The sequence below is a fragment of the Lacerta agilis genome, chromosome 1, assembly GCF_009819535.1.
Source record: "Lacerta agilis isolate rLacAgi1 chromosome 1, rLacAgi1.pri, whole genome shotgun sequence".
NCBI lineage: Eukaryota > Metazoa > Chordata > Lepidosauria > Squamata > Lacertidae > Lacerta > Lacerta agilis.
Window position 1 is genome coordinate 80,846,705 of NC_046312.1, and position 22,847 is coordinate 80,869,551.

General features: G+C 39.4%; 4 protein-coding genes across 4 annotated transcripts; 3 read left to right on the top strand and 1 right to left on the bottom strand.

The window, feature by feature from the left end:
• The first annotated feature begins 4,217 nt into the window (after nt 1-4,217).
• On the top strand, nt 4,218-5,193 carry LOC117043797 (olfactory receptor 1019-like). Its single transcript, XM_033143911.1, is given in 2 exon segments — nt 4,218-4,517; nt 4,519-5,193. Coding segments are annotated over 2 exon segments (975 nt in total).
• Nucleotides 5,194-12,831: 7,638 nt separating this feature from the next.
• Nucleotides 12,832-13,758, bottom strand: LOC117052000 (olfactory receptor 1038-like). The gene has a single exon (XM_033158729.1). The coding sequence runs from the start codon at nt 13,756-13,758 to the stop codon at nt 12,832-12,834; it is 927 nt and encodes a 308-aa protein (XP_033014620.1).
• A 3,723-nt stretch (nt 13,759-17,481) lies between these two features.
• LOC117043862 (olfactory receptor 1020-like) lies at nt 17,482-18,454 on the top strand. Its single transcript, XM_033144045.1, has one exon. The coding sequence runs from the start codon at nt 17,519-17,521 to the stop codon at nt 18,452-18,454; it is 936 nt and encodes a 311-aa protein (XP_032999936.1). The 5' UTR covers nt 17,482-17,518.
• Nucleotides 18,455-21,835: 3,381 nt separating this feature from the next.
• On the top strand, nt 21,836-22,780 carry LOC117051989 (olfactory receptor 5F1-like). Its single transcript, XM_033158719.1, has one exon. It carries the CDS (start codon nt 21,836-21,838, stop codon nt 22,778-22,780), a length of 945 nt encoding a protein of 314 aa, XP_033014610.1.
• The last annotated feature ends 67 nt before the right edge of the window (nt 22,781-22,847 follow it).

The following is a 22,847-nucleotide window of genomic DNA, read 5'->3' on the forward strand; positions in this document are numbered from 1 at the left end:
AGACGTGTTGGAATTAAGATTTTCAAATCAGATTGGTTGCACATTGGTTTGAAATTGATCGTTCCAGTGATTTATCAATATGGACCATCTCTGTGAGCTTGTCTTCTGTCTTTTGCTTAGCCCTATGTTTCTCTTGTCTTAGAAGTATGTAAATTTTATTAACGTATGCAACTACCATTTCAAAAGTAGCTTTGTCAATATAAGAAAGGGTTTCTTGAAAATGAGAAAGGTGATTCATGATTTGCATAGTAATTATTTATGAATAAATAAAAATAGAAATTCAAAAAAATATTATGCAACTTTACACAATGCCCCCCCCCCCCCGCAATCCAACTTGGTGCTGGTGCTTAGGTGGTTCAGAGATGACTTGTCGTTGGGGTAAACTGTGAGGTGGCCAAGCTTGCTAAACAAACCACATTATTTGGGATGATGAAAAAAAAGGATAGCAAAGATCTTCAAAGATATATAAATGGCAAATGTAATTCAATGTAAGAGATGCATATGGGTTTTTTTTTAAAAAAAAATATATCCTAATTTCATATATATGCTAACAGGGACTCAGCTGATGGTGATTGATCAGGAAGATTGTTAAAAATCTGTATTTCTCCATATATTAGTCTGTTACTTAGAGTGAAGAAAAATTGTTGGATTGCTTAAGTGAGAGAGTGGTTTCTATAGGCACAATCCTATACTCTCAAGCAGTTCTTTCAAAAAGTTAAGGCATTACAAACATTTTAAATATTCCCATAATAGTGAATGGGGAGACTTGAAGCTTCGTTGTTCCAAAACAAGATTCTTATTTGGGTCTGAGCAAAGCAAGTACCGGTAGCCTCCAGAGTGGTCTAGGCCAAAACACACCACTTTCTGAATCATCTGGTCGAGGTCCAAACCAAATATTGTGTTCAGTGCACACCTCTAATATCTATGGTCAGTACTAAAAGCTGTGACATGTGCTACAAAAGACATTTCCATTTTCTTCTTAGGGGGAATAAGCCTTTCTGGTATCACTCTGTTTATTTATAAGTATTTTTAGGAAGGTTGCAATATCCTTTTCATAGTTAAGGTGGAATTTAATTATATCATATATGGTATAAAAATGCGGTTTTTAAGTGGCTCCTTTTTTTTTTTTTGAAGGGGCTACTTGTTAAAGGGATTTTAAGTTTATTTTTATTAGTTTTCAAATTGCTACAGAACCATGAGGAGAGATAAACAATAACATACAAAAACTAAACAAATAAAATAATAACACCCAATCTAAGATCAAGACATCCATATTTCCCTAGAAGGTGCAGAGAGAGATAACTGTAAATCTGAAACTATATGGGATTACACACATGAGACAGGAACTTTACAGAGCTGTTGGAGTCCACTTGTCAGACTTAGGGAATGACATTATGATTAATAATAATAATAATAATAATAATAATAATAATAATAATAATTTCTTATTTATACTCCACCCATCTGGTTGGTTTTCCCCAGCCACTCTAGGCGGCCCCCAACAGAATATTAAAAACACAATAAAACATCAAACATTAAAAACTTCCCTAAACAGGGTTGCCTTCAGATGTCATCTAAAAGTCAGATAGTTGTTTATTTCCTTGACATCTGATGGGAGGGTGTTCCACAGGGCGGACGTCACTACTGAGAAGGCCCTCTGCCTGGTTCTCTGTAACCTCATTTCTGGCAGTGAAGGAACCACCAGAAGGCCCTCGGAGCCGGACCTCAGTGTCTGGGCTGAACGATGGGGGTGGAGATGCTCCTTCTGACCCTCATGGAGGTTAAGAGCAGTAACAGTTGAGCAGTGGGGGAAGAAGCACTAAGTTATCCTCTTCCTGTTGCAGGTGTGAATGGGAAAGGAATGGATTGAAGCGGATGATGAGTTCCTTGAGGCATGTTTGAAGTAAACTGTGATGCCAGAGTATTTCACACTTTGTGACGTCATAGCGAAGAGTATGGCTCACTGTTGAGCTTAACCTGTGTCACTCATTTTGAGTTTTGCAGACTTCATGGGCCATGAATCAGGAAGAAGTCCCTCCTCAGGGGACACCTTGTGTGACAGGTGCATGTCCATCTGCAAAGCCATTACACAGCTATCATGAGCAGAAGTGTATGCAGTTGGACGATGAGGGTATTATGGCTGGGTGCATTTCACATTCAGTGGTACAGACTCTCCTCACTATACATCTCTCCTTCTGTGGGTGAAATGAAATTGACCATTATTTCTGTGGTGTCCACCCTTTATTGAAATTTGCAAAAATTAAGTTTCACGCCCTAAAATGGCATGCCCTGGTGTGGCAAGGGGAGTTGGAAATTAAGGCCAGCTTGACTCCCTTCAGTGTAGGCTTACCCAGTTAACAGACTTAGGAGCCTGATAGAATTCGAAGATGCTTCTGTACATGGTTGTTATTTATAAGTTGAGTATGTTCTTCTTATATTTAATAAAGTGGTCCTCATTCTATGCCATACTTGGTGTTCTGCCTCATTATTTTCGGTTTCCTAACATAAAAGCACACTTTCTTCTTTTGGGAGTAGGGAATGGTTTTGAATAGAAAATGATTCCCTAGCTCCAATATTGTTTTCTCTACCATCAAGGGAAAACAACTCAAGCCATTAACAACCAACCAATTTTTGTGCTCAAGGAACTAAAGCTCTTGACATCAGGCAACCTAGTATAAATGTACCAACACTTTCAGACCATTGCATCTTTCTGAAATGAGAAAAGGGCATTATCTAGAGACATAAATGTACCGGTAGGGTAAGTATTAACTAGCAGGATGAGAGAGTTGAATTTTGCTCTGTTGGAAAGGTTGACAAAATCTTTGTGTGACTGAGTAGAAGACTAGGAAACAAAGATGTTTCCCAATGCCATTACAGCATTTGCTAAAGTTGCAATAATCAAACTTTAATTGGTCTAGCTGACACCTATAGCTTTCATCCATAATCTGGTGCCCACAGACCCCATTAAATTCAGTGAGATTTATTTTTGAGTAGACATGTACAGGATTGCTTAGACAGTGAGGCACAGAGCTAAAGAGCTCACTCAATTAATTTTATGTAACCTGTTTGGGTTGTGGTGCATTACTGTGAAAGAATCAGTATGAAAGAATCAGCATGATTCATGGGTTACATTTGTTTCAATATAATTAAAAACATGATGTCAAGATGGTTGTTATTATTATTATTATTATTATTATTATTAGTCAGTCATATACTTTAAATTCAGAATGCTGATAACGCCAATTGTTTAATCAGTTGACAGCTGTAATAATTGGAGAGCTTCTGGTTGTGCTGTGGCCTGCCAAATGACATCTAGTGGTAACCTAGGCTAAGCCAAGCCTTTTTCTGTTGCAGAATCTAGTCTTTGGGATCTCTCTCCCCATGCCCCATATGAAATAAAGGTAGGTAGCAGCTCTGCTGAGTTTTTGGTGCCTCCTGAAAATGCATTTATTAACCAAGATTTTGTTGGTTACTGACGACAAAATTTGAAAAATTACAGTGGTACCTCGGGTTACAGACGCTACAGGTTACAGACGCTTCAGGTTACAGACTCTGCTAACCCAGAAATAGTACCTCGGGTTAAGAACTTTGCTTCAGGATGAGAACAGAAATCATGTGGTGGTGGCACGGTGGCAGCGGGAGGCCCCATTAGCTAAAGTGGTACCTCAGGTTAAGAACAGTTTCAGGTTAAGAACAGACCTCCAGAACGAATTAAGTTCTTAACCCGAGGTACCACTATATCTGGAAACTGCTGTCTCTAGTGCCTTCACTGCCCAGCATTTTTAATTTTCTTACAATAGTTAAGATTCTTTGGAGGGGAATTTTGAAAGAGAAGAGGAGGAAGAAGAAGAAGGAAGAAGAAAAGGAGCATTACATGAGTCAACCATAACATGACCTTCATGCTCTCATTTGAACTATCATAATGGTGATTGCTGGGGGAAGATCCACCTTTTCCCCAAAACTGATGAGATTTCAGCTTTAAAATTATAATTAAATCATATTTTTCTCATGAACAGTAACTACATACCTTTTAAAATTCAAATCCCTGGAGAAACCCAGCCAGGTGGATGGGGTATAAATAATAGCATTATTAAAAAAAATATTGTGAATGATGTACACTGCACACTGAAATATTATTTCCACCCATCAAATAACAAAATATATACACATATATATACAGATAGACAGACAGATATATCAAGTGCTTGCAAGTGCACATGGATGGGGACAATTGCACTATGGTGGATGAGTTCATTCTTGCGGGATTCACAGATCAATCCAAGCTGCAGACCACCCTCTTCATAGTCTTCTTGCTGATCTACATTATCACTGTGATGGGGAATATTGGGATCATTGTAATCGTGAGGACTTGCTCTCAGCTTCAGACGCCAATGTATTTCTTCCTTAGCAACTTATCCTTCCTGGACCTGTGCTATTCCTCTGCCGTAACACCCAAGATGCTAGTGAGTCTTTTATCTCATAGAAAAACCATCTCCTACTCTAGCTGTTTCACCCAGTTGTTTTTTTTATATTGTTGGTGCAACAACAGAATGTTACCTCTTGGCTGCCATGGCATACGATCGCTATGTCGCCATCTGTAACCCACTGCTCTACACAGTCATTATGTCTCAAAGGCTATGTATTTTGTTGGTATTTGCTTCTTATGTAGCTGGGTTTATAAATGCACTAGTAAATGCAGGGTATACCTTAACAGTGTCCTTTGGTGACTCTAATGTAATCAACCATTTCTTCTGTGATTGGCCACCATTGATTCAGTTGGCCTGCTCTGATACCAGTCTGAACCAAATCCTTGTTTTTGCTATTGCTGGATTTAATGAGGTTACCACCACATTGGTAGTTCTCATCTCTTACACCTGCATCTTCTCTACCATCCTCAGAATACGCTCCAATGACAGCAAGCGTAAAGCTTTCTCCACCTGTACATCTCACCTGACCACTGTCAGTCTGTTTTATGGGACCCTCCTCTTTATGTACTTGAGACCCAGTTCCAGCTACTCTATGGAACAGGATAAAATAATTGCAGTGGTCTACACAGTGTTGATCCCATTCATGAATCCCCTGATCTATAGTCTCAGGAACAAGGATGTGAAAGAAGCTTTCATGAAAGGAATGGGGAGGCTGAGGATTACTTTAGGAAGGGAGAACATTTTAAAAATGAAAGAAAAATTGTGAGTAAAAAATAATCACACTCTGAACAAGCCCAATGAATTTAAGAGATTTAAATAATGTACATCCAGTGGCTTCAATAGCTCTATTCTCTGAGTATGACAGCTGGAGATCATCCATATTTCATTATTTCAAAAAAAGAGAATCATACAAGCTTTCAGAATGTGATGAAATGAACAACAACAAAAAAACATTTGTAAATACAATATATACAGTAAAGAAAAATATAAGAACATAGCAATATTAGCAGTACATATGTAGAAGGTTCTTAGTTATTAGAGTGGACATGGAGATTGTATTGTTACCAGACTAACCCAGACATAGACACAGATATGAGGAACAAACATACACTCATGAGAATACAGATATTCAAAACAAAGAAGAAAAAAGAAATGGTTGCACATTGGCTTCAAATCTGTCATTCCAATAATTTATTAATAAAGACCAACTCTGTGAACTTGTCATCTTTTGTCTTTCACTTAGCTCGATGTTTCATTTAGCCCTGGAGAATATGTGTGTTTTGTTGACATACAAAACTCCCTTTTCAAATGCCCTTTTTCTGTGATGCTCATTTTAAAGAATAAATTTTGAATAACTAAATAAATGTGAGTCATAAATACAACAAATTATGGTCGCTGTTGTTCAATAATAATTTATTATATATACACCGCCCATCTGGCTGGGTTTCCCCAGCCACTCTGGGTGGCTTCCAACAAAATATTAAAATACAATGGTCTGTTAGACATTAGAAGCTTCCCTACACAGGGCTGCCTCCAGAAATAATAATAATAAAATATTATGTAACACTATTATTTTTTCATAATGGAAGGATGCAAGGGGGAACACACACACACACACAGAGAGAGAGAGAGAGAGAGAGAGAGAGAGAGAGAGAGAGAACCCTTTTGAGTTAAAAAAAAAAACTGAATAAGGAGGGGACCTGACCGAGGTCCATAACAGTGGAACTCATGGTCATCTAATAAAGCTACATCTCAGGAGACAAAAAAAAAAAAATGGACTTGCTTCATGGAATTCACTAACACAAATGTACTGGTGACCACCAACAAGGACAGCTTTCAAAGATTAGATACATAAAAGAGGATCAGGCAAATTCATGGAGGATAAGTTGCTCAGTGGCTACTAGTTTTTGTGGCTATAAGTCAGCTCCAGTATCAAAGGCCACATATTTCTGAAATCATGTTCCTTGGTTCCAGCTCAAAGGTATAGCCTATGTGCATTCAGCAGGCTTCCCCTCTACAGACACGCCCCCAACATGTGGACAGCAGAGGGTGGGGCCAGCAGAGGATTTGACTGTAGGAGTGGAGCTGGCATGCATGGCTCTGCCTTTCCCCCACATAATTGAGAAAATAACCCTGGAGGGGAAAACACACAGCAAAGTGCATAAAGCTGTACACAGTACTTTAATTTCTTTTTATTTGTATTATTTGTATACTAGGGTTGACATATTCCCCAAAGTGAAAATCTGGATTTGTTAACCACAAATCCGTCCGGACGCCATTTTTCAGAGCAATTCCCGGATGAATGGCAGCCATATTGTCAGTGCAGGATTTACGTATAAACTAAAGAAGCGGGAGACTGCGCATGCGTCGGCGTGGGTAGACGCTCACCCGTATCGCTCCTGGAACTCACTGAATTAAAAGCCTGAAAAACAAATAATTTATGGTAAACTGATAGCAGAGACAACTCACCGAGAACTGTGTTTACGTCTAAGTCCTGGACTGGGGTGAGTCAGAGTTTAAAACGGTCGTAAATTCACCTATTTGGCAAAGACTTGAGAAGGCCTTAACAAGATGGCCAAGTCTATTAAGGAGCTGGGGGAGATGATCCAGCGTTCGGAGATAAATGTCCGTGCTGATATGCAAGAACTGAAAGCAGAAATGAGAAGAATGACTGCTACATTAGAAAAAGTCACAAAAATAGCAGAGCATGCAAAAGAGGTAGCAGAAGGAAATGCAAATAAAATAGAAACCTTGACAAAAAGAATTTCGCAAATGAATGATAGACAGCGTAGAAGGAATTTGAAGTTCTCTGGCATTTCTGAGGACATTGGAAATAAGGACCTGGAAAAGGGGATGTTTGAATGGCTCAAAGAACAAGGAATTGTAATTGAGCAATATGAAATCGAGAGAGTGCATCGTTTGTTTACACCACGAGGAGGCTCCGGAATTCCCAGGGATGTAATAATGGCATTTACAAGGGAGAAGTTAAGAGATCAAATTTATAAATCTCTTCGACAGAAAGCAGACCTGCAGTTTAAACAGCGAAAGGTCATAGTGAGACAAGACTTCTCTCCAGAAACGCTGCAAGAAAGGAAACAAATGCAGCAGTACGCACAAGCTCTATACAAACATAAAATCCTCTTTTCCTGGGCCTACCCTGCTACACTGGTGGTCTATAAAGATGGCAGGAAACACTCGGCTAAGAACCCTGACGAAGCAAAAAAAATGCTAACTGACCTAGAAGTTGGAATACAAGGACGGATAGAGCAAGAACTCTCAAGTTCGGAAGAACTACAGGAAGACCAACAGGGAGAACCTAGTGAACCTACTGAATCTCCAGTGCAGAGACAAGAGAGTAAAAGAAGACGGCAGTCGGGAGATGAAGGGAACAGCAAGAAATAATAAATACTAGAGACAATTTAAAACGGGCTTTGGTAAATACATTTAAGGACATAAGCTTTCCAGGAGTGAAGGGAGAGGAGTGCAGTCCTCTAAGAAACCATGAGACAGGGATCATGGAGATCCCTATCTGAGTCTCAGGGGGGAAGGGAGAGGGGGATTGAATGGGACAGAATTGGAAATACAAAATATGTACACAGAAGGGTTCAAAAAATAAATGGTAGTCGGGACAATGGATAGATCCTTAAAGGTTTTATCGCTTAATGTTAACGGGTTGGCCTCAAATATTAAAAGATATAGGGTACTGACATTGGCAAAGAAGATGAAAGCGGATATATTATGCCTTCAGGAGACACATAGAGCTAAAGCAAATAATAGACCTTTGTTATGCTCTCAGCAATGGGGCTTAATAGAAGAATCAAAAGCGACGAACAAGGCTAGAGGGGTCGCTATACTATGTAATGCAAATCTCAGGCCAGAGGTTCTGAGCCGGAAAAAAGATAATGATGGTAGATTTATATTCTTAAAAATCAAAGTGTCACAAAAAATCTTTACAATAGCTAATATATATAGTCCAAACACAAGACAGAAAAAATTTATAAAGAAAATCTTGAATAAACTGCAGCTTTACGCTGAAGGGGAAGTTATCGTTACAGCAGATTTTAACTGGAATATAAAAAACGATAACACATTTAGATTATCTAAATGGGGATTAAAGGATGTGTTTGAGATGGGTAATCCCAGCACTAAACCTACTTTTTTTTCCAACAGACACAAGAGTTTTTCTTATATCGATTATGTGTTAATTAAAGAGGGGAATGAAATTAGTGTTAAAACGGCAAATACTATGGGAATATGGATATCAGATCATGCTCCACTATTTGTGGAGCTGGGGCTGGAAGAAGATGGGAAAAGTAGGAGATGGCGGTATAATAATCTAATAATGGCAAAAGAGATTGATAGGGAATATATCAGAAATCAAATTGACTGGTACTTTAAAGAGAATAATGGCTCAGCCGAGATCCCGGTAGTGTGGGACGCTTTCAAAGCTGTTATAAGAGGACATTGTATATTGAAAGAGAATGCTATTAAGAAGGAGTGGTACTCGGGGAGACAGGAAAAAATTAAAGAGATTGAATTCTTGCAACAACAGCAACAGGTTAAATATCTAAGGAGTAGGAAGCAGCAGTTAAGAAAGTTAAAACAGGAACTGGATGAGTTGGATATAGTTGCGGTGTGGAAGAGAGATAATATGATCAAAAACGATTTTCAGAGAACCTCAATAGGATCATATAAGAGACTTGCAAACTATTTAAAGAAAAGAAGGGACAAACAGAGGGTGAAGGCCATTAAGACCAGAAGGAAAACACTCACACAAAGCTCTAAAGAAATAAGGAAAGAATTTGCAGAATTCTATCAATCTCTATATACAGAAGAAAATAAAAATATCAGTAGGGAAAGCTTAGGGTTTAAAATTGAAGAAAGTGATAGATTGAGACTGAAGGAGGAAATCTCTCTGGAAGAAATAGAGAATGTAGTTAAATCATTTAAGAGTAAGAAATCACCAGGATTAGATGGAATTACTGCAGACTTTTATAAAGAAACAATTCATATCCTGGGCGCAGAACTAAAAAAAGTATTTAATAATATCCTAGAAGGGGGGGAAAGCCCCAGATACCTGGAAACTAGCGGAAATAGTAGTGATTGAAAAACCACAAAAGGACCCTACAGAGGTGGGGTCATACAGACCAATCAGTCTATTAAATCAAGACTATAAGATATTTACAAAGATCCTGGCAAGACGATTGGAAAAGGTACTACCCAAAATAATTAAGGAAGATCAATATGGATTTGTTAAGGGAAGATACATAGGCCATCCTATAAGAAACGTATTAAACGTACTAACAAGCAGGGTAAAAGGTAAACTGGCGGTTTTAAAATTGGATGTGTATAAGGCCTTTGACACGATTAGACATAAGTTCTTATGGAACATCATGCGGGAGGTAGGATTAGGAGAAAACTTTGTGGAAGCAATCCGAGAAGTGTATAGAGAAGGGAAGGCTGTGGTCAGAGTGAACAAGGGGGTTTCAGATCAATTCAATATACAAAGAGGAGTTAAACAAGGATGCCCACTCTCACCGCTACTATTTGTGTTGGGTATGGAGTACTTGGCAGACAGGATACGAAATTCAGTAAGGATAAAAGGATATAAGAAAGGAAAGGAGGAAATCAAGTTGAACATGTATGCAGATGATATCCTATTATTATTTACAAACCCCCTTGAGGGCGTAAGAGAACTTATGATAATCCTGAAGGACTTTAAAGAGGAGTCAGGATTGGGAGTAAATTTGGAATAGTCCGAAATTCTGTTCTGGGACGTAAATAAAGAGGAGAAGAAGGGAATTGCAAAAATGACAAGGATGGATATTAATAAGAAAAAAATTAAATATTTGGGGGTAAATATCATAAAAAATATTGCTAGGATTCCAGATGTAAATTACAAAGAAGCATGGAGGAAGATCAAGAAGGATATAAAATCATGGAAAAATAAGAATTTATCTATTCTAGGTAGGATTAGAGCAGTTAAAATGTTTCTGGTACCGAAATTATTATATTTATTTCAAGTAATTGCACTACCCATTAGGAAAATATGGTTCAAAACATGGAATAAGGTATTTAAAAATTGGATTTTTGGAAGCAAAAGAGTTAGAACCCCAGACATAGTAAATTACTCACCGCAAGAAGAGATGGGATGGGGAATACCAAACTTAGAATTTTATTACGAAACATTTCAACTAAAAAATTTAATAGACATTGGATATAAGGATAGGACTAAATGGATTAGGCTGGAAAATGAAATAAATGAAGGAATAGGAAGAGAGGGGATATTTATTAGAGATATTAACTTGGCTTGTAAGAAGACAATAGGACCAAGAAAATCTGCGCTAGGAATCTGGAAGAAATGGAATACGAAATGGATGCCAACTCTCTCAAGATGGATGCCGTTAAAATACTTGCTGGAGAGTCAGGGGGAACCAGGCTGGTGGAGGAGATTGGAGGATCGGGGATTTGTTATATTGGGGAATATGTATGATGATGAAGGGAGTTTAATTAAAAAAAATGTTTTTTTTGGAAAAAAATAGGAAAACAATATTGGTTGAAAGTGGAAGGACTTTATGATTTGATAAAAACAGAAAGAGCGGAGGAGATGAGGAGGACGGAGATGAAAGTGGATATGGTGTTGAACAGAAGACAAACAACAGAGAAGGGGATAGCGGGGATGTTGTATGGATTCATGGTGAGGGATAAAGAAAGAATGATAAGAATAATCCAGAGTAAATGGGAGCAGGAGGGTGTTATTCATCAAAGTGTAGTCCAAGAATTAATGAAGAATATAAATAATATTAAAATAGAAAAGTTTAAAGAATTAAGTAGAAAATTTTTATTAAAATGGTATAGAACTCCGGCACAAATGGCGTATATAGTGAAAGGGTTTAGTCCCAAATGTTGGCATTGCGGTCAGGAAAAAGGATTTTATTCCCACATGTGGTGGGAATGCAGTCTGGTTAAGGAATATTGGCAAAAGATTACAAAGGTAATTTCTGGATTATTTCAAATAAATATAGAAGTGAATAGGGATTTACTATTTTCGGGAATACTGGGAAATAACAAAGTAAAAAGTAATATGCAAGAGCTGTATAAGATTATGATTCTAGCCGGAATGGCAGTTATTGCACTGGGATGGAAAGAAAAGGCTAAATGGGAAATGGGAAAATGGAATGATTATGTTTTTGAATACGTACAATCTGAAATATTTGCACAGATAGCGGCAGAGGATAGTTGGGAAAATAAATGCCAAAGAATTACAAATAAATGGGCAATTTATAGGAATTGGATAGAAAGGGGTGAAGCCAACCCAAACATACAAGCTCGAATGAACAGACTGTGTACATGGATAAAGATCTGAAGAACGAAGGTCTGTCCAGAGGGGAGGGGGAGGGGGGGGAAAAAAAGAAAAGAAAAAGAAAAAGGTCTATTGGAGATGCTTGAGAGTGCTACCTTGTTTAGTGGCTGTTTTAAATGACGCATTCGAAATGTATTAATTGTATTCTGAACTTTGTGCATATCTTATTGTACGATGATTCTTTTTTCTGTAAATCAGCTGCAGATTTTTGTTAAGAGGTATTTATATCTTCTGAATAAATAGTTCATTAAAAAAAAAAAAAAGTCCAGTAAGCAGGTTGAAGTCTTAAAAGTCTTTCCAGTGTGAAAAGACTTTGTAAGCTCTCCACCCTGCTTCCCCGGCCCTGGAGAGATCGTGTGAGATCTCAAATGTCCTGCTCTGACTGTTTCCCTCCTGTTCTCCATTTATTTTCCTGCCACAAGTGCAAAGCCACCACTGTAAATGACGCCTAAGTTGCTGGTCTATAGTATTGCCTGAATGCAACATTTGCCAAAACGGCCTTCTGCAGTTTTGGTGCTACTCCCCTCCCTAATCAAATAAGCCTTCTTCAGCCTCATAATATAAAGGTGGTCATCAAAATCTACCATATTTTTAAATGTGGAACAATGGTTCCTAAATAAATGCTGTTCCCATTCTAAGTTGGATTCATATTTCTGGTTTTATTTTGCAATATTCTAAAATGAATACATATATAGATATACCCAGCTGTCCTTGGAAAATATATTATAGATCTCAATATTTGTTGCATGCATGCATCTTTTAGGCCCTCTTCCAGAAATGGATCTCCCCATTTCTTGCAAAGAACACTTTTTATGAACATATCACCATAAGGAATAACTTTGTCCATGTTGCAACTGCAGCTGGTCACCAGAACAGCAAACAAGAAGGAATCCTAGAATTTAGCACTTTCCTAGTCTTGGGTCACTAGATGCTGTTCAGCTACAACTCCCAGCATCCATGACCCTTGGCCATGCTAGCCACTGTTGTTGAACAACATTGTGGACCTAAGGTGGGAGGGCTACTCTACCTTCGATCCACATGCTACCTGAGGGACATCAGCCTTTTGAAGGCTCCTTTCACTTCATTGTTCCTCAGGGTGTAAATCAGGGGATTCAGCATGGGGATCACTATTGTGTAGAATACAGAAGCAATTCTGTCTCTTTCCAAGGAACGGCTGACATTTGGCTGGCAATATATGAAGAGAATGGTAGCATGGAATATAATGATGGCTGTGAAGTGAGAGGCACAAGTGGAGAAGGCTTTGTATTTTCCTTCATTGGAGCGAATCCTGGATACAGATAAAATAATGAAAATGTAAGACATGAGAATGATCGCTATGTTGCTAGACTCCACAAAGGTAGCAAAAATGAACATTAACATCTTATTGATGCTGTAGTCAGAGCAGGATAAGGCTAACACTGGGGCAATGTCACAATAGAAGTGATGGATGACATTTGGCCCACAGAAAATTAGTCTAAAAGCAGAACAAGTGTGAACTAGGGCACAAACCATGCCACACATGTAAGAAACAGCTACCAGTTGGGTGCAGAGCTTTCTAGACATGACCACTGTGTACAGCAAGGGATTACAAATGGCCACATAGCGATCATATGCCATCACAGCCAAGAGGTAAGATTCAGTCACCACTAAATTGACAAATAGGTACATCTGTACTGCACAAGCAAAGAAAGAAATTCCTTTGGCATCAGAGATGATGTCAATTAGCAATTTGGGTGTGATGGATGAAGAATAACAAATGTCAACAAAGGACAGGTGACTGAGGAAGAAGTACATGGGAGTGTGGAGTCGCGCTTCAAGACGGATTATGAGGATGATGCCAAAATTCCCCATCAAGGTGACAACATAGATTGTGAGAAACACCACAAAGAGGAGGATCTGCAGCTCTGGGTGGTCTGTGAAGCCCAGAAGGATGAACTCTGATACCAAAGTGTAATTTCCTCTCTCCATTCCTTTGAGATCAAGCTTTATTGCCAAGAATTGGGGAAGGTGGTGGTGGATACGAGATTGTTGACTCAAAAATCAACTTTGAACAAGACTATCTGTTGACATATTATTTTGTCAATGAATAATGCTTCATATTGACACCTCTGTGCATGGTCTGGGTAGAGTCTTGTGGGCTGGATAGAGAGATCTGGATGACTTAAATGATCCTGTAATTGGTTTGAAAGAGAACCAGATTAATCAAAAGGTTCATCACTATGAAATATTCTGTATTTATACTGGATATGTATTTGTTGTTTTATCATTTCTTATTTGCTGTCCTGTGTTCCTGTGTGAGGAAGGATGGCATATAAATTTAATTAACAAAGAAATAAAATGCAAGAAGCATTTTAAATTCAAACTCACTACATTTTTTATTTATTTTTACTTCAAAGGATGTTTTTGTTTCTCAGGTTTTTATCATGTGATTAAAAAAACCATTCTAGAAGAAATCTCAGCTGGAAAAAAATACTGTGTGCAAAAATCTTTATGAAACAGGTCAATTTAATATCAGTATTAAAAACTATTACAATGTTGTCTAGTGCAAAGGTGCATTTTTCACATATCTTACTAGAAAACCAAGGGATGGACCTCACCTATTGAAGTCTTTACAACATCTATTTACTATCAAATTAGAAATGTGTACATGAAACTGCTTCCAGGTAACATAGCCAGTGTTATAATGACCACAGAATGTGAAAGGAGAAGGAAAATCTCCCTCCAGTAGTCTAAATCTGAGGTAAAGTTTATGAAAAGCTATGTGGCTATTGTGAGAGTTAATGCTGAAGGGAAAGTCTTTGCCTCTGAAGGATCCTGGGAAGAAAGAGGGGGTTCCAGTTCTGCTGAGAACTGTTTTTAGTTGCAATGGTCAACATTTTCTGGGACCAATCATAACTTTGTTCCTGCCCTTCTTACCTGTCTGGGTAGTGAAGCCGTGAAGGAGGAGAGAAGATGCTCTTCCTTGAATTCAAAAGCAAATGCTACTTGAGTGTGCGGAAGCTGTTTTTCATTCACTTTTATGACCTTTGGGGTTTAATCTCTGGAGCAATATGAGAATTCCCCATCTTGGGGAAAAGTAACATTATGACAAAACTTTAGTTGCATTGCTTTTTTTCCCTAGAAAAAATGGGTGCCGTACTCACCATGAAGTTGTTACAGTAAGTGCCACACTTTTTTTAAAAAAAGTATTTTTTATTAAAGATTTTCTTGATTTACAAAGGTAGTGCAATGTCTCTCTCATATTTTTTTCATGTAACATTTTTACAAGTCAGTTTCGTTTGTTGAGACATTAGGAAGAAAAGGGGGAAAGAGGTGGGCGTGACGATGTTTCTATTTTCCTTAATATATGTAGGGTTTGGTGTCAGCATTGTTTGTGTGGGTTCTCTGTTGTCCGCTTGTGCTTCTTTGGTGGTGAGAGAGGTCAGAATTGGTGTAGGGCATGAGAGAGGTCAGGATTGGTGTAGGGAGTTCCATCTTGGTGATATTAGTGAGTTCTCTTTGGATGTGAGGGGGGGTGTTGAAGCACATGGCTTCAGATTTTGCAAAATTTACTTGTAGGCCCGACACCATTGCAAATGTGTTGAGTTCTCTGATTAGGGAGGATGCTGTGTTTAAGGGATCTGGTATTGTGACCATTAGGTCGTCTGCAAAAAGTCCTAATTTATAGGTTCTGCCTTTCATTTCCACCCCCTTGATGTCTGTGGCTGCTCGGATTTGGATTGCTAGGGGTTCCAGCGCCAGGATAAATAGGAAGGGAGACAGTGGGCATCCTTGTTTTGTGCCTCTTTGGATTGCTATGGTATTTGAGTCCGTATTATTAATTCTGCATTTTGCTGAGACTTGGGAGTATATTTGTTCGATGGTTTGTAGGAAGTTGGGGCCAAATTTCATGCTAGTTTTTACTGCCGATAGGTATTTCCATTCTAGGCAATCAAAAGCTTTGAGGATGTCTAGGGACATAATTGTCAATGGGAGTTTAGTTGCCTTGCTATGTTTGATTAGGTTCAGTAGTTTCCTGATGGGGTCTGTAATATTGTGACCAGGGACAAAGCCAGTCTGGTCTGGGGCTATTAGCTTGGATAAGAATTTTTTCAGGCGGTTGGCCAAGATTGATGTGAATATTTTGTAGTCTTGGTTTATTAATGAGATTGGGTGGTATGATTCTACTTTGAGGCTGTCCTTCAATGGTTTTGAGATGGAGACTATTTTGGAGAGGATCCAGGTTTGGGGGATGGGCCCTCCTTTCATGATGTCATTAAACAGGCGTGTCATGTAGGGCATCAGGGGTTCTTTGAATTTCTTATAGAATTCTGCTGTGAAGCCATCTGGGACTGGGGCTTTGTGAGGTTTTAAGTTTTTGAGGATTGTGTCTATTTCCTCTAGGGTGATAGGACTGTCCATGAATTCCTGTTAAGCACTGTATCAGTTGTATTGTATCAGTGCTTTTCTTCTAAAAAAATGTTTAGGGGCACTCTCATTTTCCTACTCATATTGAAATATTGCCCCTCAATGAAGCCAAACTTAGATTCACAAAATGTTTAAGGGTATGCGTACCCCTGCGTACCCCCAGGAAAAAAGCACTGATTATAATAATGCACAGCCTAAGTTGCAGTCTTAAGGAGCTCCTTATGGCAATGGATGAAAAGTTAAACTTATAAAACTAATTAATTAAACTTGTTTATGTGGCAGTTTATCATCAAGGATACCTTATTCTTCCCCTAAGACAAAAATCCTCCTGTGCTTCCATCCCCCAACCTACCACAGAAAAACAAAGCCCAAGTGTAGAAACAACTTGAAAAAGAAACAAACAAATTCAGAATCATTGTGCCCTTGGGGTGAGGCCACAGTATAGGCACTCTTGGGGAGAGAAACAAGTATTTCCAGTGACTCGTGGTTTCATATATGCAATTAAACAATGTTGAGAGCTTGCAAAGGAGCCATTTTCATGCCACTTAACGGTACCGTTAAAATTTAAAAATCTGATCTTATTTCCTTCCTTAGAAATATCTTATTCCAAAAGTTTTATATGTATATGATGATATATCTGTTGATGATGATATTTGTGCATTTGGATATGAATGGTGAGAAGCCTCAAGTGTAGCAATTAAAAAGATGTAGCATAAAATAGCAGTGAAGATATGTAAAGAGATGGGAATGGAAAGCAAATCAGAAACATTCTAAATTGATGAAGAGGTTTTTTTCTGCCAAAAGTTTAATGTATGTATTAACCAGTAAATACATGTTTTAATACTCAAACTAGGGGATGTCAAAGACATGGCTAAAGGTTTTGCCGGGAGGTGTAGAGAAAAGGTAAAGGGACCCCTGACCATTAGGTCCAGTTGCGGACGACTCTGGGGTTGCAGTGCTCATCTCGCTTTATTGGCCAAGGGAGCCGGCGTACAGCTTCTGGGTCATGTGGCCAGCATGACTAAGCCGCTTCTGGCGAACCAGAGCAGCACACGCGGGGGCGGCGGGGGGGAGAGAAAAGGTAGGATTTGAAATATTGAAGAGAATGGCAGGATTTGGAAATGACTTGGATATAGGAGAAGGAAGGAGATGAGTTGGAGATGATTCCAAGCTTGGACACAAAGGAGTTGACCAATAGCCATGTAGACTATTACAGCATTAGCTGCCAACTAAAATATAATATATATTTTTTCTTTCAGCTCCAGTGCCATCAAGTGACAGAGACAGACAAAGACTGGCATGTGAGAGCAGCATTGAAGGAATGTCTGAGGGAAATGGCTCCTTGGGAACAGACTTCATCCTTTTAGGATTTACAGATCAACATGAGCTCCAGGTTTTGTGCTTTGTGCTCTTCTTTGCCATTTATATTTTCACTGTGGCTGGGAATCTTGGCATGATTGTGTTAATCAGGATGGACCACCGGCTCCACACACCCATGTACTTTTTCCTTAGCCATCTTTCCTTCTTAGATGTGTGCTATTCTACTACAATTGTCCCCAAGACCTTGATGAATTCTTTAGCAGACAGCAAATCCATTTCTTTCTCCGGATGCACCATTCAGCTCTTCTTCTTTGCAGCTTGTGCTACCACCGAGTGCTACCTGCTGGCTGCCATGGCCTATGACCGTTACATTGCCGTTTGTAACCCTCTGCTGTACGCGGTTGTGATGTCTCATAAGCTTTGCATAGGGCTAGTGGCTGGGGCATACGCTGCTGGCATGGTTAGCTCAACCACACACACCATTTCCATCTTTCGCCTGCCATTCTGCCGTTCTCGTAGAATCAACCATTTTTTCTGTGACGGGCCTCCACTCCTAACTCTGGCCTGCTCAGACACACATTTCAATGAGATGCTGCTTTTTGCAGTTGTTGGCTTCAACATCATAGTCACCACTGTTATCATTCTAGCATCGTACTTGTCTGTCCTCACCACTATCCTGAGGATCCGGACAACAGAAGGAAGGCACAAAGCCTTTTCCACCTGTGCCTCCCATTTGGCCTCTGTTACTTTGTACTATGGGAGTTCCCTCTTCATGTATTCACGGCCCAGCTCAAGCTATTCACTAGATCAGGACAAGGTGGTTTCTGTTCTATACTCAGTTACAATCCCCATGTTGAACCCTCTCATCTACAGCATGAGGAACAAGGAGGTGAAAGATGCCCTCAGAAAAGTGAGAGGCAGATTCCTTTCTTGGTGACTAAAACTGCACAGTAAGATAGAGGGGGGGGGTCATACATTTTTCTGATGCAAGAGCCAGGCAGCATGGCTGACCAAATGTCTGGTGGTCTCAGGGCAGAGGTGGGGAAGCAGTGAGCCTCCAAATGTTGCTGGACTCCAGCTCCCATTGTCTTTGACCATGAACCATGTTGGCTAGGGCTGATGGGAGTTGGAGTCCAACAACATCTATAGGGCCACAGGTGGTCCACAAGCGGGGAATGCCCACAGGAGATCTGCCATCATGTAATATGTTGGAAATGCTTCCCTCTTTAAGAAATACATTCCTGCCCTGTTCTTGACTTGGTACAGGAATCTCTGTGCGATTTTTGTTGGCTTGTATTGTACAGAATCATCTGTTCCACTTGCATGATGTTCAATACATTGGTGTTTTATACTTTTTGATAAAGTTAGATGTCACCTCTGTGCAAAGAGGAAGTAGAAGGGGGGGGGATCCACATTTGAGTGCCATAATAACCACATGCCCAACTCTGCTCTGCTTCTTTTGAGAGTCTGCTGCTGATGTCACAAACTGAAAGGACAAATATGAGCTGTGTAAGGCCTTTGGTATGATGGGGAGAGGAGTCTGCTTCTTTTTCTGATGGTGTGTTTCACATAATTGAGTTTGACCTTTACTGCCTTTTCTCCAATTAAGGTTCCCAGAGTAATTGCACTGGAATGCTTTTAGTCCTGTACAATTTACTTCGGCAGATTAAAATGGATTAAATCACACCAGTCAGGCTTCACAGTGCTATGTGAAGCAGGCAATTAATGAGCTGTTGCTCCTTCCCATCTTTAGGCTATTGTGTAGTTAATGATAACCTCTGCCTTTCAGGATGAGCATCAAAGTTGTAAGGAGCCAAGCTTCAGTATTAAGTCTCATACTCAGGTTAACCCGAAGGACAAACACCAGTATAACAAAAGAAAACTGCATACTTAGAGCATGTTATATAAATGAAGGACATGTTCAATGCACTTTTTATGTGTTGCCTTGCTGTAATCTATACAAAATCCCAGCATGATAAATTGGTATTATTAACCCACATTGTGGACTGAAGGAGAGCAGCTTGCATAAGTCTACCTAGTCACCTGAAAATCAGACCTTCCATGGCTTTGTTTACAGCACTTTGTAAGTCCTGAAAGTCACCTAGTTGTCCTGACACTGTGTGATTGACACAGGGACACCACCTTCCTGTCAAGCTTGACCCATGGGGGATGGGGGAGAGGAGAATGAAGCCCACTGGGCAGCTCCAGTTCCTCACCGCAGATCTAGTGAGATGATGGTAGACATGTATTCCTGAAGGGGAGTTCCTGATTCATAACCCAGTCACTCAGCCACTATGCTATGTCAGCGTTCAGTAAGCTAATTTATCAACATGAAGCTTTGAGTAGTACTTTTAGGTAAATAGGTCCACTAGCTGAGGGTGAATTCTTTCTTCTGCCTCTCAGTTAGGTTTCACCATAGATTTCATTCAAGTGCTCTAGCCTTGTTATGTAAAGTACTTAAGCATGTTCTTCATTTAAACATATCAGTAATCTAACAGAAGCATCCATGCTTCAAATCATATTATGTATATTTTTAGAGATCACATGAATTGTTTTTATTTTTGGAGAAGACTCTGGACTGTTCCCCTCAAGACAATGAGCATAATATGGTTCTGAGAAAAAATGTTTCATGTAGTTAAAGTTCTTCCTTGAATATATGTCCCCCAAAATGGTGCTGGGGAGCTGCGGCTTTAAACTGTGTCCTTTGACAGGGAGGCACTGAAGGGTTCCATCCTGTCTCTCATCTAATGTGGGGAAGCGGCTGAGCTGAAAGTGATACCATCCTTGGTCCTGGCACTTATCCTGATATAATGTTGAATGATTTATCCCTGCCTTGGAAATATGGTCTGTGTTGCTTGTAAACCTGATCAATAAAGTTGTGGCTATTGATAAGGAGTTGCCTCATGGTCTATCTTCTAGCTGGTTCAGTAATATGGAAATGACAACTTCTGCATCTCTGGGTCTTTCTTACTCCTCTGAGATCAAGTCCCTCAAATTAGTAAACAGTATATCTTTCCAATTAGTATAACAGTGTTTGTTCCCATATGAATACATGCAACAGGAATTTAAGGGCAAAAGGATTTTAAGGCACAGTGGAAGAAAGATACAGCTCTTTTGCCAACCTCAGCTGACTGGCCGACTGGCCTCAGTGAGATCAGCAGCACACTCTATAGTTGCTGTGATAATTACTTTCTTGAGGACTTATTTACATTACGATAAAATCACCAAACCACAGAAAGGATATGGTACTGAAGTATGGCAGTGAGGCATTTCCACTGTCAAGTAACTTTCTTCACAGTCATTAAGGTAGGTAGGAAGTACATGATCACAACAGATCAGATGAGTTGTCTCCTTACTGCCCTTGGACACTTCGTATGACTGGGAATAGGAATGGTGGCTGAGCGTATTTGTATGGGTTTGTGTGTGTATGTATATGTATATGAAATAATGGTGTTTGTGTGCGTGTTTAGGGAAAGATGAATACTACTTGTGAATGGGGTATCTGATAGGTCAGAAACATAAAAGAAGCAGGCCCTGACCCCCTTCCCTCAAAGTTGCTGGATCTTAACTCAGTGAGACTAGCAGAATTTCATGCCTGCTTAGGACATCCTGGACCAGTGTGAGAATCGTAGTATAAAGCACTAAAATATATACCCTGAAGTAACGCCTACTGAATGCATTGGGGCTTATTTCAAAGTAATAAGGCATAGGATTGCAGCTTCAAAGCATTTTTAAAAGATAACAGTTGCATATTAAATGATCTACCGTAATCTGAAAATGATTTTTTAAAAAGATGCATATTCACGAAGCTAGATATAAGTGAAAATGAAGGAAAAAATAGATTTTCCCTAAAATGTATATGAAATTTATTTAGCTAATGAACTATGGGAAGTAACATTTGTTAAATTATATAGCTATTCTTTGTAATATCCCTAGGCATTATGATAATGTTTTTTTTATATTTGCAGATTGAGGATAAAGAAGAAATACATCCTCTAAAAGCTACGGCACACAAGCAGCCTGAACGAATTGGTAATCACAGAAATACTCATTACTAAGTACAGTGATGCATTCTGACATTTGGGGTTATGACTTCTGAAGGTATATCAGTGCACTCTATCTCCAACTGCCTCTGTCCACGCACACCCTTAGTATCTGACAAGGGGCTGGAGAAGTCAAATGACCTCTTCACAGAGCAAGATGTCAAAATAGGCAGAGCACTACTCTGCAGACTTCACTTCCTTCCCCCCAACTGAAATCATATGAAGATCCATGTTCATTCTAAAATAAAAATACCAGGAATAAATCAGCTACAAAAATGTCTACACAAAATACCAGTGGCGTGTCTGAATTTATCTTTGTGGGATTTGCAGATGTACCAGAACTGAAGATTCCCATCTTCACATTGTTGCTGATGATCTATGTTATCACTGTGGTGGGCAACCTAGGGATGATTTTGCTGATCAGAATGGACTCTCAGCTCCACACCCCCATGTACTTTTTCCTCAGTAATCTTGCTTTCTTAGACTTTTGCTATTCCTCCAACATCACCCCCAAAGCCTTAAGAACTTTGCTATCAGAGAGGAGAACCATTTCTTTCCTGGGTTGCCTCATCCAAGTGTATTTCTTTGTTGCTCTGGTAAGTACAGAATGCATTCTTTTTGGGCTGATGGCTTATGACCGCTATGTGGCCATCTGCAACCCTTTGCTGTACACTTCAATCATGTCACACACCCGATGCATCAAGATGGCTGGTGGAGCATTCACAGCTGGCTTCTTGAACTCCATCATTCATACCACTTTGGTAGGTACTTTGTCTTTTTGCCAGTCTAATGAAATCAACCATTTCTTCTGTGACATCCCCCCACTACTCAAGCTCTCATGTTCTGACATATCCATAGCTGAAGCACTACTTTTCATCTGTGCTGGAATCAATATATTGAGCTCTCTTCTGATAATGCTGAGCTCCTACCTGTACATCCTTTCCACGGTGCTCCGGATGAAGTCAGCCAAGGGCCGCAAGAAAGCCTTTTCCACTTGCATCTCCCACCTGATTGCTGTGATCATATTCTATGGAACTACTATATATGTTTACTTACAACCTAGTTCCAACTATTCAGAGGATCAGAATAAAGTTGTGTCCGTGTTCTATTCCTTTGTCATCCCGATGCTCAACCCCTTAATTTACAGTCTGAGGAACAAGGAGGTGAAGGAGGCAATGAAGAGAGTGATGGATAAGAATACATTTTCGCATTTACTATAAAATATTATACCAACAGACTGTCAAATTAATTAGATTGCATCCTAGATTTTATTCAAGTATTCTAGCC